General features: G+C 40.8%; 2 protein-coding genes across 3 annotated transcripts; one reads left to right on the top strand and one right to left on the bottom strand.

Moving 5' to 3' along the window:
- Window positions 1-911: 911 nt before the first annotated feature.
- Window positions 912-13,877, top strand: pcgf6 (polycomb group ring finger 6). 2 transcript variants are annotated; one of them, XM_085182909.1, is made up of 10 exons: window positions 912-1,418; window positions 1,668-1,767; window positions 2,027-2,123; window positions 4,245-4,300; window positions 4,395-4,454; window positions 5,632-5,749; window positions 6,308-6,335; window positions 7,854-7,952; window positions 11,264-11,350; window positions 11,468-13,877. In XM_085182909.1, exons 1-10 carry the CDS (start codon window positions 1,332-1,334, stop codon window positions 11,516-11,518), a joined length of 783 nt encoding a protein of 260 aa, XP_085039035.1. In that variant the 5' UTR covers window positions 912-1,331; the 3' UTR covers window positions 11,519-13,877. The 2 variants fall into 2 exon arrangements, with proteins under 2 accessions (XP_085039035.1, XP_085039036.1); XM_085182910.1 differs by having other exon boundaries at window positions 914-1,406.
- LOC146504942 (alpha-internexin-like) lies at window positions 13,543-18,734 on the bottom strand. Its single transcript, XM_085182892.1, has 5 exons — window positions 18,402-18,734; window positions 17,270-17,500; window positions 16,438-16,965; window positions 14,565-14,689; window positions 13,543-14,165 (listed from the first exon to the last, which is right to left on the bottom strand). The coding sequence occupies exons 1-5, from the start codon at window positions 18,693-18,695 to the stop codon at window positions 13,991-13,993; spliced, it is 1,353 nt and encodes a 450-aa protein (XP_085039018.1). The 5' UTR covers window positions 18,696-18,734; the 3' UTR covers window positions 13,543-13,990.
- Between the last annotated feature and the right edge of the window lie 255 nt (window positions 18,735-18,989).

Genomic DNA, 18,989 nt, shown 5'->3' with positions numbered 1-18,989 from the left:
AAGAAGTAAAATCTCTGGAAAGAGGGATTTTATCATTGTCCATATGGATATTGAAGTCACCAACAATTATCAAATTTGGGGAAAGTACCAAGAAATGAGTGAGAAGAGCAGCAAAGTAATTTAAAAAATCTGTATTTGGCTTAGGTGGCCGGTACACAGTACATATAATAGTGGGAGTAGATCCAAGTAGCGACATTATCAAATGAGTTGAAGGGTGGTGCAGAGACAGGGAGAACTTTCCAGTGCTTGCGGTGAATTATTGTGAGGCCGCCCGGAGTTGCAAGGTTGACAGATGTAAACAAACTCAGATGGAGTAGAGCCATTAAGTGAAACAAAATCATTAGGCTATTGCCACGTTTCAGTCAAGCAACAGCCTATAGTTAACTTTCTATCTATGATCTCTGGTCACTACATTGCCTGGACTTTATTTCGTGTGGATGGAGTTCTAGTAATTAGCCGTTCAGCTCCTTTACTAGCTAATTCATTGAAGACTGTCTCAGAAGCACCCTCTGCTGTTCGCCTATTGAATTACAGCCAATTTCTGTGCAGGAGGATTAACAGGAATTTCACTGATTCATTACAAAGTGTCTATTTCCATGAGCCATAAGTATCTCATACAGCGCAGTCAACCCTTCGCTACAACACTTTCAAAGTCATTCATGGGCACATGTCAACCTGCCTGCTGAGTCAGAGTCTGTGAAGGTTCAGTTGCTTTCTTAACAACAGCAGCTACTTAAACACATAAAGACAGGCATACAATTGTTTGTTGAAGGTTTCTTTAAAGAACACTTGGGAGCCACTATATATTCAATACAGTATATTAATTATATATTCGTGATAAAGAAAAGAGTAGGTTTTATGTATAATTTATGCTCAAGTCTAGGGTCAGATGACATTTATTTTGAAGTACCCAGACCGGAAGTTGTAATATAGTCGCCATTCGCCGAACACGAGCGAGGGAAATTGAGTTGTTTATATGAGCATGAAGAAAGCAACAAAGTGCATTAAGTTAGGACGTGATATAGTTTTATGTTTAATGTAACTTTTAGGCACTAGTACGTCTGAAGGATGTTTTTTACTTAGTCATTTTCAGTAACGTTAGCTGCTAGACGGTTGCCGCTTTCACGTGCGTTTTTTTTTCTGGTGTTGCATGTAATAAGCCAGCTAACGTTAGCCGCCTAGCCAAGCGTGGCTAACTTAAAAACAAGTTTAGCCAGACTTAAAGAAAACGTCGCTCGTTAGTGCAAAGCTGAAATTTAGTCAGAGGAAGCTGTTTAAGTTTCCATTTTGGCCGTAACTAAAAGAGACGAGTGAAGGGTTTTGAAGCGGGAATGTCATCGCCTCCGTTAGGTCGCAGGAGTCATGAAGGGTCAGCGAACGCATCAGACAGCGACTCCGAGGACGAGGTGCGTTTACAGGTGTTTTCCCTCACCTGTGTGTTTTTTTTCCTGCTGTTTATTCATAATGGAGGCGGCTTTTCTTGCTGTTCTGACAGTTATATCTACTGTTCAAGAGCTGTCCTGCCCACTGAACTTAGCAGAACAATGCACTACACGGAATGTACACGTTAATATAAATAGTAGCTGACGCATAGTAATTATAAGGTTATAGTGATTTTTTTTTAAAATCATTTAATCATTTACTTTGGTTTGTTTACATTTCCACAGCCCACGCTCCCCCTTAATCAGTTCTATCCATACATCCGCTGTGCCCTTTGCTGTGGGTTCCTCATAGATGCCACCACCATCACAGAGTGTCTGCACACATGTGAGTTACATCTTTATCTGCTGCGTTTAATGATTTAATGTGGTGGGAATAATGGTTGTATCAGCATTTATGCAGTGCTGTGCAAAACTCTTGTAACTGCCACAAATACATGAAATATGTATATGGAGCAGTGTCTGTTTGCATAGTTTGCATTGTAAATGATTTATTTAAATGATACTTAAAAATGTTTGTGGGCATGTGAGAAATGAGTATTTGATGTCTGAAAAGTATTTTTTGTGCTTTTTCTTTCCTCCCCAAGTTTGCAAAAGCTGCATTGTGAAGCACTTCTTCTACAGCAACAAGTGTCCCACGTGCAGCATTGTTGTCCATCAGACACAACCTCTTTACAACATCAGGTGAGTCTGACTATTTTGGTCATATAGGAATCATCTAAGCAACTTTCAGGTGCTTTTTTCAAAAGGGGTCAAAAAAGGAGAGAGGTACAGCAGTGAGTTCTTACAGCCTGTCATGGTTTGGTGCTGCGTTTCAGCCAATCATGTTGATTTGTCTTGTATCGTATGAGGCTGATCTGCCACGCAGTTCTATCTGTAAAGTGCTTTATATGTGGAGTGGAGAAGAAATGAGTGCTTTAGAGTCTATCACAGTGACCCCAGCAGCCTGAGCCTAGAGACGTGTAACTAATGTCTCTTTTCCATTAGCAGCTGTAGGGTGGCTGTAGCTCAGATGGTAGAGCAGGTCATCTACTGATCGGAAGGTTGGTGGTTCGATTCCTGGCTTCCCTTAATCTGCATGCCAAATATCCTTGGGCAAGATACTAACCCCAAATTGCTCTCCGATGCATCCATCGGAGTATGAATGTGTGTGAATGTCAGTTAGAAAGCACCTAGGAAAAATGTGCTTGTGTGAATGGGTGTGAATGGGTGAATTCACAAGTTGTGTAAAGCGCTTTGAGTGCTCAGAAGAGTAGAAAAGCGCTATATAAGAACCAGTCCTTTTACCATTTACCATCCATTAGTGTCAACTTGACTCAGTTTTGGTTGTTTTCCATTAAAATTGAGTACCTCCTAAATGTGCATGGGGTTGTTATAGCAACGCGGCTAAAAGTCCCATTACGTAATTTGTACATAACACAAACACAACAATGGAGGACATCGAGATGATGAATACCTGCTGCTCTGTCTATGACTTTTGTCAGATTCTGGGAGCACAGTGTTGGCTTTTGTGTAGCCGGGTTTCAAAAATGTCTCCAAAAATGGAGTCGCTCTCATGACTCGAATGATGCCACTGGCTACCCAGTCAGTCTTTTGATGTCACATTTCAGAACATTCAAATCACGTGGCACCCTGGCTGAGTAGGCACTAAAAAGGTACCTGATAATAGGGCTGGGCCATATCATACCGTTGAAGGTAATACCGGTATACGCTAAAAAAAAATGAAATATCGCGATAGAATTTGGGTAAAATGCGCATGTGCAGTGCCTTTGTTTTCATACGCACATGGCGGAAAAAGCATGGCGGCGACGCAGAATGAGAAGAGCGAAAGTGGATCGTTGAATGAAACGGATGAAGCAGAAGTGGTTTGTAAAAATGCTGCAACTTCAGTGTGGAACTGGTTCAGCTTTCGTCCGTCAGATACACAACAAAGCACTATTTTTGGTAGAGCATGCTAGCGGGCCGTCATTATTACCGTGTTGTTTGGAAAATACAGCACACTTAAAATCAATCCGTTGATTTTTCTGAAAGTCGACAGTGCCCCTTATAATCCCGTGTGCCTTATGTATGAGTTCTGGTTGTGTTTACTGACCTCGAAACGATTTTATGTACACGGCGCTCGAAAATCTGTCAAATGTTTTAGTACGACTTTGCTAAGCTACAAAGCTGCACCGCTTGATGGATTGTCGGAGCATTACGGCTATCGTAGGCAGGAGCCTCGCGGAGTGATACGTACTGTGCTTCAACATAATATTACCGTATTGTGTGTGTATAACCTCTTTCTAAGTTTTGTGGATATTATACATGGTTATGCTGAGGATATGTCGGCCAGTTTCCACTGGAAATGACTTTTGGCTAAACTGTCAGCGAGGAATTTGCATTTGCACTGTAAAACTTTTATATAACTTTAATGCACATAAAAAAACAGCTGCTTGTTTAAGTGAAAATACATTGATGCATTTTTCGTTTTTGTTTTTTGTTTTGTTTTTTTGCACTAATAAAGTTGTGGAGTCGTAAAGTATTTTGTCTAGTGTCAATTATATCGTCAGTTATATCGTTCTCGCAAATTTTCAAATGTATATTGTGATCTACCTGATACCAGGTGCTACCACCTAATGAAAAACCCTAAAACCTGAGTCGATTCAAGCTGAGTATGTACTAGTGAAAAAATGCTGTAAGGGATGCTTACCTTTTTCCAGGGACTACTTGAACACGCATTGACCTCCCCAATGGAAATTTTAGCCATGTTTAATACGAATATGCATTGAGACATGAGATTCACAGGTTTGTCTCGTTTCCCTGCAGGCCTGACAGACAACTTCAGGATATTGTTTATAAAATGGTTCCCTTCTTGGAAGAGCGTAAGTATGTAGGCATATGAAGCATATTTGATGTGCTGCATTTTCCAGTCCACATTTTAATGTGATCTCTCTCTTTCTCCCCCCAAAAATGCAGTTGAAAGAGAACAAATGTGCAGCTTTTACAAAGAGAGAGGACTGGATGTACCAAAACCAGGTAACATGTTTCAACTGTTGAAGTGCATAGTAATTACATAAATTGCAAAAAAGTGCAATAAACTACAAAAAAATATAAAATCGTTTTTGTTTTTTTAACATATATTTCTAGTTAGAGAAATTTAAGAGGCTTATCCTTCAAAACTGTAAATACAAAAAGTTGCACAAAATAGTTTCCCATCACAGGAAATTTATTTTAAGTGTCTTCATAGTTTTATTTTTGAAATACACCAATTTTTATATACTGCAGGAAAAATGAAAATAAATATTATACTGCAAATTTGCAAAAAAAAACCAGCATGTGCATCAAAATAAACTATTTCCAGCAGTGCAATATGAGTCCTAAGCATCCCAGAAACGACACAGAAAGTCATAAAGTCAAACATAACTTTTAAAAACACCAGTATAGGCTCATGAGGCCCTGATGGTAAAAAACTACATTTCCGCAAAATGACGTCACTTCCGGTTCCGGGCAGGTCATGGTGGACATGCGATAGTTCGCGCTGATGGACGTAGGAAGTGTTACAAACAGCTGATCGGATCGGCAAAGCGTGTTTCTGGAATACTATGTTTTTGTTGCTGCAAGTGCTTTTTATGCATTTTTTTCAAAGCTTTATGTGGAAGGAAACCGTGACCTAGGACAAGCTGATGGCATAAGATGCAACTCCTCCGGTTTCATATGCAAAAAAAATTATTGCGCTAGCTTACGTGGTTGCAGTTCTACCGGGATTTAAAAATAGTTACGCAAAACGGAGCGTGCCCGCTCCGACCGGCTTTAAAGGGTTAAACACAGACGCAGTTCCAAGAGAAGCCCGAAGCCTCAGGGCTCCCCCCTCTCGCTCATTTTCAAACATTTTTCTCTTCTCCTGATGATGCCTTATGATTGAAATGCAAAATCCAAATTTGATGTATCGCTGTAATTTCTGTTGCTGTGGATATTTGCTCTGTCAGCTCTCATATCCTGATTAGAATTCATTAAAGGGCTACTTTAAGATAGACGGAGTGCTAGAGTTGACATTTTTAGAGCTGTGCTATAATTGTGCAGCCTGTGTTACTCCTTAAGCGCAGTAATGTCAGACTAGAAACGAGTAAAAATGCTTTTTAGATTTACAGATCAAGAACTGGAAGTGTAAAGATGGAGCACAGCAGTGCTGAAGGTTCTCCTTCCTCTCTTGCAGTGATCGTCTCCCCTCCATGTCCTGCTGTTATAAAGAGGCAGAAGAAGGACAACATTCCTCAGTCTGTGTTCACCGTTCCTCCAGAGCTGGATGTGTCTCTGCTCCTGGAATTTGTTGGGTAAACATTTGTACTGTATGGTTGTTTGTTTTTATTTTATTATTTGTTAATCATTAGTGAGAATAACACTGTTCCCAATCAATTTACTTGTGGTCAGTCTTTCTAGCTCTTGTTTTGAGAGTTCAGTCACTGCTGTCAGCAGGATGGTGGACAATCGTTTTATGCTTTTATGAGAGACTCGTAAAAGGATGGGTGCCTTTAGTTTTTGGCTCCACATCTCAAGGCTTTGTTTAGACACTCTTCTGCTTCAGTCATATTTGGACAGTGCTTCAGCCCTGCTGCTTAAACCTGGTGTCGGCGTCAGTTGCAGCCAGGTTAAGCAGAACGCGATTTTAATGTTTTTGTTTTATAGATAAGTTGACATCCAGATACTCAAATATGACCTACATTAAAGATCTGATTTGAAAAACGATTGAGATGAAGGAAGTTAAACATGGGTTTTTCAGGTTTATTGTGCAGTTACATAGAAATACCAGCAGGTGGTTCCACTGTCTCAAACTGACAGCTTCTTTACAGCCAAAAACTTGAACATCTCTTGAATCTCTTCTTTGTTTTCAGGGCTGAAGAGGGCATCTGCAACTACAAGGTAAAGTCTTTAATATGAAGGCTTTTAGATGATTATAACACTTATGTGCCGTTGATTTCAGGACCTGTTAAAGGCTAGTTGTGTCTAGGGATGGGTATCGTTTAGGTTTTATCCGATACCGGTGCCAAACCGGTACTTTTGAAACGGTGCCGGTGCTTAAACGGTGCTCAAACCGGTGCTTAAAGAATGGAGAACACAAAATTGGTCCAAAAACATCTTATGTTCAGCTGTTTTTTTGTAAAAAGATAACAATGTTAGCCTTTTCTGCAGCTATAGGGGATTTATGGTATCACTCTTGGCTGGAAGCAGTGCTTAATCAATGGAAAAAACACAAACTTTGTCCAAAAACCTCTCATGTTTAGCTGTTTTCCACTTTTTCTTTGGTCATTTTAGCCTTTTTGGCCAGGGTGAAGGGAGTATCTGCCATCAAACAAGAAGACAGCTGCATGTAACTATGATGGTGTTTGCTAGTTCACCTTACATGCATTAATTTAATAACGTGGTTAGCCTACTAAGCTACTCACGCAGAGAAGAACGGCTGCTGCTGCATCATCATCCGTCATCATTTCTGCTACACTGGCAGGGCTAGGGGCCAGGACTCTCCTCTTCGGGTTTTTGGGGGATGTTGCTAACTCCGGGTCCGATAACAGGCAACCCACCCGCAGTCGATGCGCTGGTGTGAGGTCTTGCAGCAAGCTATCAAATACGGCGCATTTTTCGGCTTTTAAAAAAACCGCTATCCGTCGCCAGGTGTTTCATCGGATTTGAGGAGTTACCTTCTTTGACAGTATCAGCTTAAAGCACTTGTTGCAGGCTGCTGAGTTTGCATATTTTGCTGTGAAGTACAGCCAGACTTTTGACCGCTTCGCCTTGGGCATTTTTAATCTGTAGCTCTGCTCTAAAAGAATGTACGTACATGGACCCGCCTACTATCCGGAAACGTAAAATGATTGGCTAGAATCTAAAGTGTATCATTCCATACCAGTTGGTGGCGGTAATGCACCTTTCAGTTGTTTGCCAACCGCCAATATAAATGTAAGGAAGAAGAAAGTGTACCACAGCTCAGGAAAAAAAAGCACCGAAATAAAGCACAGAAATGTGCGCTGCTTTTCGGTCTGGTTACTACCGTTTATGTCAGAACCGGTGCCATCATGGCACCAGATACCGGTACCCATCCCTAGTTGTGTCTCATGTTTTCCTTTGTGGTTCTCATATATCTGTAGGCTACAAAGTTTAAATGGTTCAGTCTTTTCCCGTGTTTTAGGACTCAATGCTGGCAGCTGCAGCGCATTCCTCACTAACGTCAAGCCTGCTTACTGTAACATTAGTTTGGGGTTTTATGTGGGTGGGAGGGGGCAATGACATGGCTAGGCTACAAGAAACAGTGAGCAAAAAGTACCTCACTTACAGTTTCAGTGTAACGTTTAACAACAAGAAATCGGTGTCAGTTAGAGAGGGTGAAAATGTTGTCTTGGTTTTATAAATGTGTCTTAAACAGTTTCTGTTTTTTCCGTTTAGCCGTTGGAGAGGCGGTACGTCCGCGTGTCAGGTGAGGCCACCGTTCGACACGTGGAGCTCTTCATCAGGAGGAAGATGGAGCTGAGCCCATCTTGCCAGGTGAATCTGCCAGGGTTACAGCTCGGTGCAAGACTGCTCACTTAAAGAGAACAACAAGTGTGTGGATATTATTCTAAAGTAGGAACAATCTATGAGCCCACAGGGCTGTCAAAGGGTGTGCAGACAGGAAATGCATGATCCAATAAAGAAATGTATTCTCAATCATTTTGCACACTTCAGGGCAGCATACACCTGTGGGGGATGATGCACATTGAATCGGTTTGTTTTGCATGGAAACCTGCACTCCAGGAATGTTACAGCATTAAGGCTTTTTAACGCTCTGATTTGTTCCTGCAGTTTATTTTAGTGATATTTGGTTGACATAAACTCACCGGACCCTTTATTAGCTGCAGTGGGGCAAGAGATGCATTTCTGCATATCTTGATAGTAAGTAGGGATGTCGAGGGTGACTCATTTGTTATACATTTGTTTGTTATACATGTATGTATACATACATTGTGGATTAAACAAGAGAGAAGACCAGTTGAGTAGTCTAAAATACAGAAACTCATTGGAGAACACTGAAAACTGAGCACAGGTAAACAATGCCCAAGCAAGTATTTCCTGTGCTGTTACTCACATTCTTCACTTATCAAATCGTATTTTAAACATCACTTTGTGCTGTGTATGAACAAACTAGCAAACCTTTATTTATCATATACACAATTACACAGAGTACAACATGTAGTGAAATTATTTTGTCCGAGCTGCAGACATAGCCGCGCCATTCCAGGGCTTGGTTTTAGCATGGGGGGGTCTAGCCAGGACCCTTACTGGATACCGGGTGGGAATCGAACTTGTGACTTAGTAGTCTTACCACTACACTATCCAGCTGACGTTGCAAACACACAGAGTATCAGATGGGATTGCTGAGTTTATCTAACTTTAGCTTTGGTTCCTCCCGTGGTACCGTCCACGCCTCAGTGCAGGATGTGGTCACACATTGCTGCATTCAAATGTATTCTACATAAACATACAGCTGCTCTTATTAACAATGACGCAGTGTTGATTAGCACAGCTGTCGGCTTTTTATTTTCCAACTCGTTTGTTTATTTCCAATCAAAGAGAGAGAGGAGGAGTGTCTGGTGGCGCTGTAGGGTCCTTGTTGTAACCCGGTAACTACCATCAAACATTGTCTGTCTGAGCTCTGCTAAAAGCCGTATGATGAGAATTATTGAGTGTTTATCAGGATTGTCTGGATGATGTTTCCCATTTCTTCTATGAGGCTTCTTCAGTTTCACTGGCTGATGAGAACTTCCCAACAGTTCATCTTGATGGGAGACAAGTGGAAAAGTTATCTAGACATCAAAATATAAGAGGAATGAGGAGTGCAAGTGTACACGTCAGGGAATACAAGCTGAACATTGATGACTCAGCAGCTCAGGTCAAAACTCAGCAGGCTGCCGGCTTCTAAAGGACAACAGAGTCCTTAAATACAACTGTAATCTGATTAGAGTCTAGTTATTAGAACAGTGATACCATATTTCTGTCTCAGAGTAGTGAACCTGCAGTAGGAGATGACTTGTGCTGCAAATATATAAACTTAATATCAGAATTGTCCTCATTTCCAGCAGAGAAACATTAATTGTGATCAGAGTTTTAAGGTATTTGTGCGTTTTGTATTTCGTAACACAGGGGAGAGGATTAGCAGCTTACACTGATTTCCTGGTCTCAGTGTGACACTAAGGTTTCCTGTCTAGACAAACCTACAGGTCACTTTTTAATGAAGGAGATCTTCCAACAGTCTGAGGTTCACCTTAGCTTTTACATCTTGTTGCGCTATAATTTATAACTGCCAGGTGTCTACTAGGGCTGGGCTATATCATACCGTTCACGGTAATACCGGTGTAATGTTGGGCAACGATAGGAAAATGAAATATTGCGATAGAATATGGGTAAAACGCGCATGCACAGTGCCTTTGTTTACATACGCACATGGCGGTGACGCAGAATGAGAAGAGCGAAAGTGGATCGTTGAATGAAACGGATGAATCGGAACTGGTTTGTAAAAATGCTGCAACTTCAGTGTGGAACTGGTTTGGCTTTCGTTCGTCAGATACACAACAAAGCACTATTTTTCGTAGCGCATGCTAGCGGGCCGTAGTTATTACCGTGTTTTTTGGAAAATACGGCACACTTAAAATCAATCCTTTGATTTTTCAGAAAATCAACAGTGCCCCTTATAATCCCGTGTGCCTTATGTATGAATTCTGGTTGTGTTTACTGACCTCGAAACGACTTTATGTACACGGCGCTCGAAAATCTGTCAAATGTTTTAGCACGACTTTGCTAAGCTACGAAGCCGCACCGCTTGATGGATTGTCGGAGCATTACGGCTATCGTAGGCAGGAGCCTCGCGGAGGCGTACTGTGCTTCAACATAATATTACCGTATTGTGTGTGTATAACCTCTTTTTAAGTTTTGTGGATATTTTACATGGTTATGCTGAGGATATGTCGGCCAATTTCCACTGGAAATGCCTTTTGGTTAAACTGTCAGCAAGACATTTTGCACTGTTACGTTTTTATATAACGTTAATGCACATAAAAAAACAGCTGCTTGTTTAGGTGAAAATACATTGATGGTTTTTTTTGCACTAATAAAGTTGAAAAGTATTTTTTCTAGTGTAAATTATATCATCAGTTATGTCGTTATCGCAAATTTTCAAATGTATATTGTGATAAATATTTTTGGTCATATCGCCCTGCTCTAGTGTCTACGTCCTGCTTCCAAAGTTTACACAATGAGAAATGTCAAGGCGATGTCGCTATTAGAATAATTTCTTTGAAGTATGTTTATGTCTTTGAGGGGGGGGGACTCATGAATTTGATGCAAAGTTTTCTTTATTTTGAGTTTACTGAGAAGTGTCCAAATTATACTTGTGGTAAGATAACTGGTAGGAGGTTTGACCTGTCTTCTGCGCAGGATTTGTGGATTTGTATTAAAATGCTTGCTTTGCTAGCACAGCTAGGACTTATATACAGGCTTTGTATTGTGAGTAGGTTTGAGGTCCCAACTTCAGCCTTCTCAAAGCTTCCTAAATTTTTTTAGATCTAAACCACTGAAGCTGTTTTTGCCCTCGTGTTCAACAGTTGGTACAGATTTCTTGAAATTAAAGACTTCGCCTTTCCTCCTGATAAATATGGCCACACTCCTCCTGAAGGTCTTTTTCTTTGTCAGGATCTGTTACAAACTGCAAATCCAGAATTTTGTACCTCAGCTGGATTGAATGCCTAGATTTTTACCCAATGTTCTCGCTTGGAATCACATCACTGTGATGGTCTGTAATGCTGTCTGTGTGTGTCCGGCAGGTAGATGTGGTTTGTGGAGATCACCTCCTAGATCACTACCAGTCACTCAAAGAAGTACAGAACTTTGTGGGCGAAGATGCACTACAGGTTAGAACCAGAAAAGCACGTAGTAGGACTAACCTGTAATAACATTGGAAGTTTTACAGAAGGCTGGGGTTATCATCCTGTGAGTAATCACTTTGCTTTTGTTTGTCTTTCCTCCAGGATGGTTTGTTGGTGCTACACTTTGGCTTGGTGCTGCCCTCCCAGTCTTAAATATGAGGCGTGGATTTAGCCATGATCTGAACTGCTGAACTGACTGTCTTTGTTTCTCTTTATAAGACTCATGTCTTCATAAAGGTCTTGGATATTAGACTCTAATGAATTGTTGCTGATTACAAAACATAAAATTCAAACCTGAACATAGCCACATTTGGCACCTGGCAAACTTTAATGTATTACTTCTTTATTGAGCAGACTGGAAAATGAACTGTTTTGATTGAATTTTTAACAAACAAGATGATTAGCTTTAGTTCATAGTTACCACAAATCTGCTGGACACAGATGACATCCATCTGAACTACTTGGTGTCCACGTGTATAACATGAATTTGACCTGATAAATGAAGATGACACATTTCTGTTCCTGCTGGGCTGTTGTTTGAAGATTTGTTTAAAACTGTTTGCTACTGTTTCTGTAGCGGAAACTGGACTGAACCACTGTGACTGGATCTGAAACTCTTAAAGCTGCTATAGCAATATAGGCAGCATCTGTCTAGTTTACCCAACTTTTTGCAACCCAGGGATTGTCTTTAATGATTTATGTTGACTACAAAGCTGTGATTTAAAGGGCTGCAAGAAAAGGACTGCCACTACCAAAGATTTCTGTATGTTAACGCTTGCTTCTTAGAGCTTGATAGTTTTTTTTAAGAGCTGTTGACTTCCTTCTGCTGTTAATAGAAAAAACTGATCAGCTCAAAAATACTTTGAGTACAAAAGCAGTTATTTAAAGGGAGTTTGTATAAAGTCTTTGATATGGTTTGGTAAAAAAATGTTTGTACTTGCTTTTTTCAGGTTGAATTAATAAAAGCACAACTGAGAAATATTTCCTGATTCATCCTTGATCTGTGTTTTTAGAGATTTAGAAAGATCTGAATGGATGGACTAAAGCATTTTAAATTGTTCAGATTTTATAATTTAGCGTATTAAGTAGTTTCCTATGAAAAATCCAAAAGCATTTGTCTCCTTCTGGGCTCAAATCTGTGAAATTGCTTGTCGTTAGGCAAACGTGTAAACCGTTACACTATGGATCCACTTGTCCATAAACAGTACACCTAACCTGCATGGTTCCTATGGGGGAAAGGACACTAGTGTCAATGTTCCACCAGTGACGCACATGCGGCCACTACATACTGTGCAATAAAAGCCTGTAGATCAGGGACGTCAAACTCATTTTGCATTTAAAATGGACCGTTCCAGTTCAAGTCAGTCATATATGAAGTGGCAAATCACAACTGTCGTCTCAAAGTCAAACTCTCCTCTTTGTCAGTGTAAAGAGGTTTAACTGCTCATTTAGTCTCTGAAATGTTTTAACCTCCTAAGACCCGAACTCTTCCACGGCATGCATTTTTCATTTCTCTTTGATATTTGGGCTGATTGGGTCCTGATGAATGTAAAAACAAAGAATTAGCAGATTTTTTGTTTCTAACAAAAATGAGAGCCACATATGAGGATATTTGTTTAAAATTTTGATAGAACAGTAGCAGTATAATGTCCTCGTAAGTGGATATCAGGGCCCTGTAGAGCAAAATTGAGTATTTTGGTCTAAATAACCCTTAATGTGATGTCAACATATGTGGACGCCAGGTCCCAGGAGGTTAATATAAGAAAAGGGACATTTTTAACCTTGCATCTGTGTTTCTACATCTTTAAAAAACAAAAACAAAGCAGCTATAGTAAATGAAAGAAATATGCCAGCACGACTTTTTGGGCTTTCATTGTAAGAAATAAATGTGTAAAATTGTAGAAAAGGTTCTGGTTGCCCAGATTATCTTGTAAAATCATTCACAAATATTTTTTCTATGGTAGGTAGTGAAAAAAACAGGAACTTTCCATCATTTGATTTTCTATTAACTATTTTTCCAAAGCCATGCAGTGAGCCAGATTGGAGTCTTTTCCAAGCAAAGCCAAGCCTTATGATCACCACCCCTGCATTAGATTATAGAAAGCATGTGGTGACAGTTATTTGCTTAACACATGATTAGGAGCTTGTTGATAATTGTTAGAAACTCACGAAAGAAGTTGGAGAAGCTAGATTTATTGTTCCATTCATTAAAGTATAACATCTGTCTGCCACCTCGAGTCATCATAAGAAACCACAGTTCCAGTCATGTAATTTTATTTGCTTATCATTTTAGTGATATTCAAGTGGAACTGACAACCTTAATTTGTGGGTAAATAAAAGCCATGCCTTCAAGTCTAAGCAATGTCTATTTCCTCTCATTACACGCAGGTTTGAGTGCATGAAACCGCAGCAGCAAAATGAAAGATTCCCCATTAACATTTAGTACTAAGGTTAATGTTTGGAGTGTCATGTTAGCTCTCTTCGGTTGTTAATGGAGATATTTACTACAACATAAATGTCAAATACAGGATGCTGACTATGACTCAAAACACTGACTTTAGAGACTACTTCCAAAACATCTGTTTCAGACTAAACAACTATGATGGCAGATTTCCCCGTATATCTTCAGTTGTTGGAGTTGATGTCCGCCTCGTCTTTATCCTCGCTGACGTCTTTGAAGCTTTCCTTCGCGCCTCCTTCTTTCTCCCTCCTGGAGGAGCTGGTTGAGGCTCGAGGTTGGTAGCTGTAGTTGAAGGACATCCCTGAGTTAAAGTGGGTCTCCTCCCCTTCCAGCAGTTTCCTTACAGGATCATAGGAAACAAATGTCAAGCTGCACACAAATAGAGTACATCAAGAGATAGCCAGTTTGATTTTCAGAGAAACTTCAATAAAAGGTTAACACACTGACATTTACTTTTCTGCAACTGGTATGAGGGTAAATTAAAGCCTCCCTACTGTATGGACGTGCCAATTAATTGTTAGGAACGATATTTATGTATTCGTAGTTATAGTTTCAATGAGACTGAGGGAGTACATGTAACTTGAAGAGGGTTTATTTGAACTTTATTTTGGGAAAACCTCATCAGACAGTGCTATTCTGCGTGGTCTTTGAACTAAAGCAATACCTTTAATCAATACATATGTTATTTGCTCTTTAAGCTAAAAGATAGGGTTGCATTTTCTTGAATCCACTTAGCACCTATAAGCAGCAATCTCGATGTCCAGGGCCATCTTGACATTGAGCAGGTCTTGATACTCTCTCAGATGATGAGCCATCTCGCTCTTCAGGTTCCTCAACTCAGTATCCAATTGGCTAATAGTGTCCTGTTACAATGGAAATGAGACAATAAATGTAGAATATCAGCACTGTCAAATGAATGACACCAAAATAGAATTGGTTTTTTTAATCAGTAGCCATACTTTTTCTGTTTTCTGAGTCATTTTCTGTGATATTTCTTTTTCCTGTAGTTTCCTGTAATAAAGACGCCTCTAAAGTTTATTAAGGGATTTCCTTTTTGTTTCAACAACCTTTGGACTGAGCTTTACTGCCCGTAAAAAGCCAGTGAAAGCCAGATGGCCTTCCTGTATCCGACTGAGCAGGTCAGATGTTAAGCTAATAGACATTCAGACTTAATTCACTAAGAACTGCTACAGCCACAGAGGCTTATTAGACTGCCGACCACACACCAAAGGTCAACTCTGTGCCACAGCTTACACATGTTTTAAATATTCATTCCCCCCAAAAACAGAGCCAAAACTTTTTACAGATAGTCAAGTTCCCCCTATTTTAGCCTCAATACATTTTTTTGTGAATTTGTTTTTAAATTTTTTGTTAGAGGAAAAAATTTTGCTAATTCTGAAGCTAAAGCTAGCAACTAGCTTGCATAGCCTAGCACATGAAAAAAAAAAAACTAGCATGGACCTTTCCAAATGTAATAAATGCTTTTATTAGCATCTCTAAAGCTCACTGAATAATATGTCTTTTTACTGATTCATAAGGAGGCTCTCAGAGTCCCCCTGTTTCTTTATGATCTAATTTATGCTAAACTAAGCTAACAATCTCACCGCCATAGCATCGTTTTTAATGGTACAAACATGAAAGTGGTAGTTTTCTTCTTCATTGAACTATATTGTAGTGAATATTGCATCTTCTCAAATAAAGACTAGTGGTCAATTTCCAGTGGTCAGTGGTGGGTTTGGTAGTGGCAGACACAAAAAATAAAACCCTAGCCCCCAAATTTCAGTTAGTGAAAGAGATAATCAGATGTGCATGTCATGTTCATGCCTGAAAATATTTAATAAAGCGAACACCACTAAGATGCTGAGGGCTGTTAATTTGCAATAGTTACATGAAGTGTAAGGACGTTATGGGTTTAAACAACCAAGGCTAAGCCTATCTTTAGCTAAAACTTTGAGTGTGGCTGTAAATTTTTTTCCATTATGTTTACAGTTGAGTTGTTCAGATTGGGTTTAAGTTGGGCAGTTGAGATACATAAAAAATAAGAAATGGGTTCTAATTAACAGGCACACCATCGATCTGATCTAATTATTGAATGAATGTCACGGTAAACCCTGAGAGTATTTAAAAAACAGCTTTCAGAGAGTCTTTGATCACAATTATTCTGTAGGATTATCTGTATGCTGGATTCCTTTTACTAAATCCTTGACACCATGGGGACACCGGGTTGTGTGCTGTTAGCCAAAAGCTTTAGTCAAGCTGTGACATAATTGATGATTAACTTGACCTTGATATCTGCAGACTTTCAATCCTATTATTCTACAGGTTTACAGATAATTATGACCTCCTTCCAAGATTTCTCCCAAACGATTTTAAAAGAAGTTGTCTCAACTTTGGCTTTTTACAGTTTCAGTTCTTACTCAAGTATGATCGAAAAATCCTTCATCCAACGAGCGTATATGAGTAGCACAGTATTTCTGCCTCTTATTGTTGCTGTTTATGTCTCACAAAAACTGCATGGAATTTGTGGTTCTAGTTCTGCTTTAACTGTAGGTTTATGCATGAATCATAACATAATGTACAAAAGACTGCATTAAAGGTACTGTTTGCTTGCCTGCATTGCTGTGACTTCAGCATTGTGTGTATCCTCCATCTCTGAGATCTGCCTCTCCAGAGACTCGTTGGCACCCCTTAGGGTCTCTATCTCAATGGTCTTGGACTGGAGCTGCCTCCTGAACTCACTGATCTCCTCCCTGCTGGCCCTCATGGCCTCGTTGCTCCTCGTGGCCTGCTCGCTGAGGCTCGCAAACTTGCTCTTGTACCACTCCTCAGCCGACTGCAAGTTCTTGGAGGCAATGGACTCGTACTGGTTGCGGATCTCCTTCAGTGCTGAGGTGAGGTCCGGCTTGGCGAGCTCAACCTCCACAGAGACCTGCTGCGCCTCCATCATGCTGCTCAGCTCCTCAATTTCTTCCTCATGGACTTTCTTGAGGAAGGAGATTTCGTCCATCAGGGACTCCACCCTGCGCTCCAGGTCCAGGCGGACGGCGGCGGCATCGTCCACGTCTTTTCTGAAGGACCTCAGGGTCTGTTCAGCTTCTTCCCTCGCTCTCACCTCCTCATCATACTTTGCACTTAGCTTCTAAAATGAGACAAAACAGCAGGGCTAAGAAGTGAGAAAGTGCTAGAAGTTTGATTCTAATGTGGATTCTAGCTCTGAAACAAGCTGCCCCCTTCATGCCTGAAAGAATGAAGCTAAAAACTGCAGTTCCTCTTATTTCCCCCCTTTGTAACAACTGTACTGGAGATGATCTCTTTAATACTATCCATTTAAATGTTGGTGTCCATTTTCAAGTACAGTCTATGTTTTTGTTTGTTTTAACTCAAATTCAAACAGAGGAGAAACTTCTTCCTTTCGCCTCTTCAAGCCTGTCCTTTTCTCTCACCTGCAGCTCGTCCTCCATGTTGTTCCTCTCGATCAGCACTCGGTTCTTTTCCCTGTTCAGCTCCTCCAGCTGCGAGCGCAGGTCCCTCATCTCCTGCTGGTAGAGATGAGCGACGCGGGGCCGCTCGCTCTGCTTCTGCCGCAGGGTCACCAGCTCCGTCTCCAACACTTTATTCTGCTGCTCCAGGTGTCTGACTTTATCGATGAACATGGCAAAGCGGTCATTGAGACCCTGTGCAACAGAATAAACACTTTTTTACTACCAAAAAATATTTGGCATATTCAATACATGACAGGCAGCAAACCGGAAGCTGCCTGTCATGTGGTGGCTGTAGCTCAGGAGGTAGAGCAGGTCATCTGCTGATCGGTGGTTCGATCCTTGGCTTCCCCAGTCTGCATGCCAAATATCCTTGGGCAAGATACTAACCCAAGTTACTCTCCAATGCATAGATCGGAGTGTGAGTGTTAGTTAGAAATCACTTAAAAGAACAGAAGAAAGTGCTTGTGTGAATGTGGCATGTTGTATAAAGCGCTTAGTGCTCTGGGAGAGTAGAAAAGCGCTAGAATCAGTCCACGTTGTTACTTTGTTTCTGTCCTCTAACTTCAGTATGTAGCCCACTCAGTAATGTTAAATAATTTTTTTGATAATAAATGAATAATTATACCTTAAACATGCACTGTGCAAAATGTCAGAAGCTTTTTTTTTGTTGACTGTCACATCTATTTTGTTAATAACACATTTAAACCACAGACGTCGACCCAAAGTCCTTTAGAAACAGGCGCATTTATCTATTTATTTATTTATTTACTGGCCAATACCAAAATTTGCAGTACTTTTAACAAAGTTGGCTCTCGTGGGAGCAGTTGTTGTATCCATGTCTAGAATGTGTCTGCTGCCCTTCAGAATTAATCTGTCACTTTCCTTTGGGCTCTATTTTGGTCTTCATCTAACTCGGAGGGAAGTATCTGCTTCTTTGTCATTAAGTCTTGCAACCTTGTCTGAACTAGACAGGTAAGTAAACAGTAAGGTGTAACGGTCCACGGTGAGCTCGTCGTCAGGGGTGGTCCCTTTACACTGCTGCGCATTCTTTCCTGCAACTCCTCTTCGTTTCTCGGGCTGTGATCACACCTACCTGCAGCTGCTCCTTCTCGTTGGTTCTGATCACTTTGAACTCATTGCTGACCACGGAGGTCTGGGACAAGTCCAGGGAGGCGGTAGGCACCGTAGAGAAAGAGGTGGAGGTCCGTCCCCCCCGTCTGTACAGGGTCACAGAGGACGCGCTGTTGCGCGACGCTGCCATGGATCGAAGGCTCGGGGAGCCCCGCGGAGACCCACCGCTCGTGCGAGAGGAAGAGACGGGGAATCTCGGAGAATCCCCGAAAATCTTCCGATAGGAGGACGACGTGTAGCGGTCTCCGTAGCTCATCTTTGCTGTGACTCAGAGATAACACCGTGACGCGTAAAGAGATTTTCAGGAGCTTATAAAACTGCGGATGGAGCGAACCATTTACGCACAGCGGGACACGTAATATTTGTCCAGCGGAACGAACACGCTGAACGAAGTTGAAGAAGAAAAAAATCAAGCTGATAACTTTTCCCCATATTTCAACTTCGTCTGTGTTTTATTTTGTGTGCACCGAGAAAACAAAACATGAAGGAACAGATGGAATTAGCCACGAAGACACTTCACCTCTCCTTATCTGTGCGTGTGCGCGTGTGT

The sequence above is a fragment of the Neolamprologus multifasciatus genome, chromosome 13, assembly GCF_963576455.1.
Source record: "Neolamprologus multifasciatus chromosome 13, fNeoMul1.2, whole genome shotgun sequence".
In the NCBI taxonomy this organism is placed as follows: domain Eukaryota; kingdom Metazoa; phylum Chordata; class Actinopteri; order Cichliformes; family Cichlidae; genus Neolamprologus; species Neolamprologus multifasciatus.
This window is presented reverse-complemented; position numbering and strand designations above follow the sequence as displayed.